The sequence below is a fragment of the Wolffia australiana genome, chromosome 15 (assembly GCF_029677425.1).
Source record: "Wolffia australiana isolate 7733 chromosome 15, ASM2967742v1".
NCBI lineage: Eukaryota > Viridiplantae > Streptophyta > Magnoliopsida > Alismatales > Araceae > Wolffia > Wolffia australiana.
Genome location: NC_135849.1, coordinates 13,375,474 through 13,382,947, shown reverse-complemented (window position 1 = coordinate 13,382,947; position 7,474 = coordinate 13,375,474). Strand labels below are relative to the sequence as shown.

The window sequence follows — 7,474 nt, the reverse complement described above, 5'->3', positions numbered from 1 at the left end:
GAGAGAAAGAAAGAGATAGGTGGTCCATTCGGCCGCAGACGGCCGGCACTGTCGTTTGCATCTCTCTCTCTCTCTCTATCATATTTCAAAACCTCCATGCCAAGGCTGTCTTTATCCTCTCTCTCTCTCTCATCTCTCTCTCTAATCCCCTTCATCTACACTGTAACATCTGCGGATTTTCAGCCCGGGACCTCTCTCCATTACATCTCTCTACCCCGTGACACCTGACTCGGACCCGCTCTCTCTCTCTCTCTCTCTCTCTCTCTCTCTCTCTCTCTCTCTCTCTTCTTTCTCTCTCTCTCTCTCTGTGCAATTTACGGCCAGTTGCACCTCCAAGAACTCGAGTGGCCTCTCCCCTTGAGAGAGAAAACAAACACCCATTTATTGCCAGATTTCGAGCCCCATCCGCAGCGCCCCTCCTTCTCCGTCTTCATCTCCGTCGACACTCCCCCCCCCCCCCCTCCCGGGCCATGGCGTCGAGGTTTAAGCCCAGGGTTTAGGGTTTTAGAGAGATAGATAAGTAGATAGTTAGAGAGAGAGAGATAGGGAGAAGGAGAGATGTCGTCGTGCTTGAGCGGGGGGCGGGCTTACGGGTTCGACCTGGAGATGGTGGTGAAGCCGTCGTCGTCGTCGTCGCCGACGAGCTCGTCTCGGTCGACGACGCAGTCGTCCCCGTCGTCGACGCTGTCGGAGGCTTGCAATTCGCCGCTCGCCATCTCGACGAAGCGCGCGCGGGGGCCGCGAAAGCGCCCGAACCAGACGTACAACGAGGCGGCCGCGCTGCTGTCCACGGCCTACCCGGCCATCTTCCCCGCCGAGCCGCTCCCGAGCCACCGCCGAGCCATCTCCGAGCCGGGGCTGGTGCTGCGCGCGCCGGCGCTGCCCGCGGCCTGGCCCGCGCCGGCCGAGCCGCCCGCCGAGGACGACGACTTCGACGCGGAGTCCATTCTCGACGAGGAGGTCGGGGAAGGGATCGATAGCATCATGGGTAATCTCAGCTTCTGCTCCTCCGCCGCCGGGGCGGCGGCGGAGGAGCAGAACCCGCTGCTCGGGTACGGCGTCGGCGGGCTGCTGAAGCTCCGGCAGGGGCTCCGCCGCGCGCTGAAGCGCGGCGACGAGGGGGAGTGGTGGCGGACGCCGGCGGTGGAGGTGGTGGAGATTGCGCCGAAGAGGAGCGCGTCGCCGGAGAAGAAGAAGAAGAAGAAGAAGGCGGTGGCGCCGCCGGAGGAGGAGGCGGCACCGCCGCCGCTCAGCCTGCGGCTCAACTACGACGACGTGGCGCTGGCCTGGTCCGGTCGCGGGTCCCCGTTCTCGGATTCCACCGTTAGTTTTGCGCTCAGAAATAGTGTTTTTTTTTTTTTTTTTTTTTGCGGGGTTTTGATTGGGTGGTGGTGCGCAGGCGAAGGGGGAGAAGATTGAGCTGTTCCCGGAGGCGGCAGGCGGGGGGGGAGTGAGGGAAGCGAGTGTTCTGCGGTATAAGGAGAAGCGGCGGAGCCGGCTGTTCTCGAAGAAGATACGGTACCAGGTCCGTAAGGTGAACGCCGACCGCCGCCCCAGAATGAAGGCAAGTGTAAGACCTCGCCTCCCTCTCTCTCCTCTCTGTATCTCTCTTCTTCTCTGTCTAGTTCTCTCTCTCTCTCTCAAGTATCCTCTCTCTCTCTCTCTCTCTTTAGTCGTGTTCTCTTCTCTATGTCACTCCTCACTCATCCTCGTTTTCCTCTCTTTTCTGGCGAGTTCTCTCTCCTCTCCATCTCTCTTCTTCTCTGGCTAATTCTCTCTCACTCTCTCAATTATCCTCGTTTCGCCCCCTCTCTCTCGTTTCAGTCGTCTTCTCTTCTCTGTGTCACTCCTCACTCATCCTCGTTTTAATCTCTTTTCTCGCGAGTTCTCTCTCTTCTCAGTCGTATAGTTTTCTCTCTATCTCTCTTCTTCTCTGTCTAGTTCTCTCTCACTCTCAATTGTCCTCGTTTCGGCCTCTGTGTCTATTTCTCTCTCTCTCTCTCTCTCTCTCCTCAATCGTATTGTTTTCTCTCTTCATTCTTTGCTCTCTGTGTCAATCCTTATCCTCGTTTTCCTTGCTTCTCTCTCCTCTCAATTGTCCTCGTTTAGCCCCTATCTCTGTCTATTTCTTTCTCTCTCTCTTCCCAGTTGTTTTCCCTTCTGTCTTCGTTCTTTCCTCTCTATGTCAGTCCTCATTCATCCTCGTTTTCCTCTATTTTCAGTGTAGTTCTCTCTCCTCTCACTCGTCTCTCTCTCTCTCTCTTCAGTCGGATTCTCTTCTCTCTTTAATCTTTCCTCTTCTCTATGTCAATCCTCACTCAGCCTCGTTTTCCTCCCTTCTCTGTCTAATTCTCTCTCCTCTGTCTTTTCTTCGTTTTCGTCCCTCTCTCTGTTTATTATTTCTCACTCTCTTTCTCTCTCCTCTCTCTCTCTTCTCAGTCGTCTTCTCTTCTCTCTTCATTCTTTCCTCTCTATGTCAGTCAATCGTCCTTGTTTTCCTGTCCTCTGTCTAGTTTTCTCTCCTCTCACTTGTCCTCGTTTCGCCCCTCTCTTTGTCTATTTCTCTCTCTCTCTGTGTTCAGTCGGCTTCTCGGCTCTCTTTAACCTTTCCTCTTCTCTATGTCACTCCTCACTCATCCTCGTTTTCCTCCCTTCTATGTCTAGTTCTCTCTCCTCTTTCTTTTCCTCGTTTTCTCCCCTCTCTCTGTCTATTTCTCTTCTTTTGTCCCTTCATTCTTTCTCTCTCAACGTCACTCCTCACTCGTCCTCGTTTTCTTCCCTCTCCGTCTATTTCTCACTCCTTTATTTCGTTTATCACTCGTCCTCTTTTCCCTCCTGTCTACTTTTCACTCCCCATTCGTCCTCGTTTCCCCCCTTCTCTCTGTCAACTTCTCATTCGCTCATCTTCGTTTTTCCCTTTATTTATCTCTCTATCTCTCTCCTTACTCAACCTCGTTCTTCACCTCTCTATCTCTCTCCTTACTCATCCTCGTTCTTCACCTCTCTATCTCTCTCTTATTTGTCTGGCCATCCTCTTCTCGTTCTGTCCCTTCCCCCTCTAGCCAATTTTCTTTCTTCTCGTTCCTCCCTCTCTCTCTATCTCTCTCCTCTTGTTTTCTCTCTCTCTCCTCTCTTGTTTACATCTCGTTCTCCCCCTTTCTCTATCTCTCTCTTTCACCCGTCCTAGTTCTCTCCGCCCTCTCTGTGTATCCTCATTCAGTTGCATCATCCTTCTGTTCCTCAATTTTCTTCTTTCTCTCTCTCTCGCTCTCTAACCCTTCTTTTCCCTCTCATCTCCCCTTCTCTCTCCCTTTTGTCGTCCACTCTATATTCACTCGTCTCTCTTCTCCTTCGTTCACGCCTCCCTCCCATCTTTGCTCCTCTCTCTTTGATCCTTTACTCACTCTTATTCCTTCTCATTCTCTCCGCTCGTTTTCCCTTCTCTCCTTGTACAGCAACTCCTATTCCTTGTCATATTCTCTCTCTCTCCTCAATCCTCTTCCCTTCTAACTCTCTCTCTCTCTTCACTACTCTTCCTTCTCATACTCTCTCTCTATTCACTCCTCTTCCTTCTCATATTCTGTCTCTCTCTCTCTTCACTCCTCTTCCTTCTCATATTCTCTCTCCCTCTACACTACTCTTTATTCTGCTATTCTCTCTCTCTCTCTCTCTCTCTCTCTCTCTCTCTCTCTCTCTCTCTCGTATCTTTCTCTCTCACTAACGTCGTTGTGGATTGTCTCTGGCGCAACAGGGCCGGTTCGTGCGAAGGCCGTCTCTGACAGTCGCTTAAAAGGCCATGCAGGCCGGGCTATCCAAGCCCTGCCCATCAAGTTTTGCAGCACTTAGTCAACCCACTCTCTCTCTCTCTCTCTATCTCTCTCTCTTCCTCTCTCACTCTCTCTCTATCTCTCTCCGCGACTCAGTCGTTGACTTTTTCGTCGCGTGACTCATAATGGCCTCACTTGCCACAAGGACCCTGGCCAACTGTTTCTGAGGAATAAATAAAAATTCAGGGAGTTTTTCCTCCAACACTTGTGTCCACTTTTTTGTTCTCTCCTTCCATTACAATTTTCCCATAATAAGTCAAACTTTAAAATACGGCTTGCCGCGAAAAGATAGGAAAAATAGATCTGTCAAGTGAAAAATCAGAATAAAATAAAAGGCTCTACCATCTAGGGGAAAAATATTTAATATTTTGGACTGAGCTAGGTCAGTTTCTGAAAACATAAAAAACAGGAAATTGTTGTGGTCTTGGCGCTGACCATCTATCTGCCTGTCGGTTGATTCAACCAAAAAATTAAAATGTAGGAAAATATTATGGAAAAATCAAAAAATTGTCTTAGTGACAGTAAGGTGTTGCTAGACAAGGCCTTCGGAAAATGGATTGGGAGGATCTTTTTGTGAGCAAAGATGGTTTCGGATACATCATGTTATTAAAAATTGACTTTATTTTTCTAACACTTCCTTTAGATATCTTTATTTTCACTATGTGGACATTTTCAACTAACTGTGCTGGGATCCATTCAAGCAGTTTACTACTGATGAATATTTCTTAGTCTTACATGTGCAGGATTCTATGAATTAAATGAGAACATTATCTATAGCCTATAGCACCATAAGAATTGAAAGCAAATGGATAGGGCTTGTGAAGCAAGTAGCAAATTCAGATTTGTTAACAGTTAAATTGGTGTCATCTGCGACCCATCTCCATCCGCTGATTCATAAACTTCTCTCCTAGAGGGGGATCACAAATCAAATCAAGGAGGTCTAAACCAATCAGAAAAGAGGAAGCAATGCAGTCTAGGTATTAGGCAAGTATAGAAGGGCATTTTAGTAATCATGTTCTATGTATAAAAAATATCTTCTTCTTTCACTCTCTATTCATTATGGAGGAGATATATCATATTTTTCTAGAAAGACAAGGCATTTTCTAATAGACCTGGTTATTGTAAGTTTTTTGAAGGGATCTCACTTTGTTTCACACTCTCCTTGTAATGGAAAATGCATGATGAGAAGAATACAAGGATTTGAGGTGAGAGAGATACTTTGGGCTCAGGATAGCAGTGTAAACACCTTCTCAACTTAGAATCGATCCATCTCCATCATCCCAATCACTGATATCCATTTTATATATCCTCATTTTTTATTGCCTCTCTTTCTCACTAGAACCCCCCATCAGATCCCTGCCCAAGAAAATACAATGAAAAACAGTATTTTCCTTCTCTAGTGCTCCTTTGGAATTTTCCAACATCTGGTTGTCATGGATCACCCACAAAATGCTCGTCGGCCGCAAAATACATAATGCTGCATGATGAGCTCATCTAGTGGCTAAGGTATCAGTCCACATGCTAAGGTATCGTTTCTTGTTTTATTTATACATAATCTTAGTTATTTTAAAATCCTTAATCACACAAGTTTAAATCCTTAAAATCCTTAAATATATAACAAAACTGAATTTATAAACTGTTTCTCCTATTTTGAGCATATAAGAATTGAGGAACTAAATTATTTTATCTCTTTGGATCAATCCCTCTTGTCCTTGTAAATAAGGTGAAAATAATGGAAGTATCTTTGATGATCACTTGAATGATTAACTATACCATAAATGCGGGCATATTAGCAGGACGTGAGCAGATAAGTCCCCTGCTACCAATGTGGTTTATTTTTTGGATATTAGACAATCCAACATGGATGTCTGATGTTTATGAATGTCAGTTTTGACAATCCATCAAGCTTCAAAAAATCCAAACGTCAGACGGGCAGCCTAATGATAACATGCACTATTAATAGATCAATAAGATAATATTCACATAGTTGTCTGCATTAAATCGAATGTATAAGCATGTTACCAAGCCTCAAATGATTAAATCCATTTCTATAATGATGTTTTAAAAGTATTTTAAAGGATTTTCCTGACATTAAATTTGGAAATAAATAACTTTTTGAGTCAGAATATGATTTTTCCTGAATTTTTTGACATTATGTTGATAAAGATATGATTTTTCTAAGTCGGAGCACATATTTACTATATTTTGGGCTATATATTAATTTTTATATGAATTATAATCTATTTTGGGTTTATTTCCATCCAGCCTCTTGTCTCCGTTTTCATCGTTAACGATAACCAAGAAAACGTTAATGTTACTGACTGGTGACAACCAATCAATGATTAACGATGCCATTGAGGCATTTATTGCAAAAAATTTCTCTCTTTTTTTTAAATCACAAGAGGACATTGATCAACAAAAAAATGTACTTTTTTCAACAATGAGTGTATGTATAGACCAAGGCTAACAAATCTTAAATAAATATATAAGACACGTTGCATGCACATGTCCTTATTTCATTGGATTTTGCTTCAAATGCACTTACGCGGTGGCGCACACTTATGTGCTGGCATGTTACACACCCTCTTCTCTTTAGGAATATTATCATTATGCTTTACTTCGTCTTTTTTCAAGAAGCAACATGTAGCAAGTAAGAAGCTGTTAATCATGGATGATGCAGGCCAATATGAACCAATGATTACCTTTAATGCCATGATGAATAAAAAACCTTAAAAATGTTATTATGGCACTGATGAGGACGAGAAGAGAGAAGTCTTTGGATTAAATCAACGAATAGGTGTAGTTCAATTTAAAGGATTGATATCTTATAATGAGCCAAAAATTTGAGGGTAGTATCATATTTATTTCCTCTTTATATCTGTATGGTTGGATCTATAAATTAAGAAACCAATCTTTGTCAAATAATATCTTTAAACTCACTTCCTCTTAGAGAGGCAGATGGAAAGAGAGTGAGGTTTTGAAGGTCCATCGACGGTGTTTTTTTGTGTCTTGAGTGACTAGAGAAGGTAAAGAAAGAAGTGGGGGGGTTTATCTGAATTAATAAAATGCCTTGATCTGGGTGCAACATGGGGATATAAGCTTAGTATCTTGCTTTACACTGATCCTTCTTCAACACATTCACTTAGGTAGATCATACCCATTTCATCATCACGATCCATTATCATCCATAACCATCTATGTCACATATCATCTACCACCTATGTCATGCATCATCTACGCCGTCATGCGTCATCTAAGCCAGCACAATCTTGTCTCGAATTTCCCTCTATATTCACCTAATAAACCCTAACCACTATATTCCTCCATCTCATTCTTGACTCATCCCCTCAATCCACCACCTTCATCAGTACATATTATCCCATCATCTCCATCATGTTTTCTCTTCGAACCCTAATTTTAATCATAAACCCCAATTTAACTTTTCTTCTTATCATTTCCCCTTGCTCATCATCTTTTCTTATCATCACCTCTTCATGTATTCCTCTATCTAACTCTGTCATTTTCACTCGTTTTATTCACAGGCCATCATCTACCACTTGTGGTAATATTTGTCTTATTTGTTTTAAATAGTATTATTCCCATCTAATATCACCATCTTTATCTTATCACTACCTCTTATACTCTGT

The 7,474-nt window shown here is 43.9% G+C and overlaps 1 protein-coding gene across 2 annotated transcripts; it reads left to right on the top strand.

Annotated features, from left to right (window-relative positions):
• The first annotated feature begins 317 nt into the window (after positions 1–317).
• On the top strand, positions 318–4,029 carry LOC144712796 (protein CHLOROPLAST IMPORT APPARATUS 2-like). Of its 2 annotated transcripts, none has more exons than XM_078587118.1 (3): positions 318–1,323; positions 1,400–1,564; positions 3,752–4,029. In XM_078587118.1, the coding sequence occupies exons 1-3, from the start codon at positions 559–561 to the stop codon at positions 3,788–3,790; spliced, it is 969 nt and encodes a 322-aa protein (XP_078443244.1). In that variant the 5' UTR covers positions 318–558; the 3' UTR covers positions 3,791–4,029. The 2 variants fall into 2 exon arrangements, with proteins under 2 accessions (XP_078443244.1, XP_078443243.1); XM_078587117.1 differs by having other exon boundaries at positions 330–1,323; positions 1,400–1,570.
• Positions 4,030–7,474: the final 3,445 nt, after the last annotated feature.

Bases quoted from the DNA above. Each gene is read 5' to 3' on its own strand.
- LOC144712796 (XM_078587117.1), top strand. From the start codon at position 559: ATGTCGTCGTGCTTGAGCGGGGGGCGGGCTTACGGGTTCGACCTGGAG. The intron at 1,324-1,399 runs GTTAGTTTTGCG...GGTGGTGCGCAG, and splicing joins CCCCGTTCTCGGATTCCACC to GCGAAGGGGGAGAAGATTGA. The intron at 1,571-3,751 runs GTAAGACCTCGC...CTGGCGCAACAG, and splicing joins GCCCCAGAATGAAGGCAAGT to GGCCGGTTCGTGCGAAGGCC.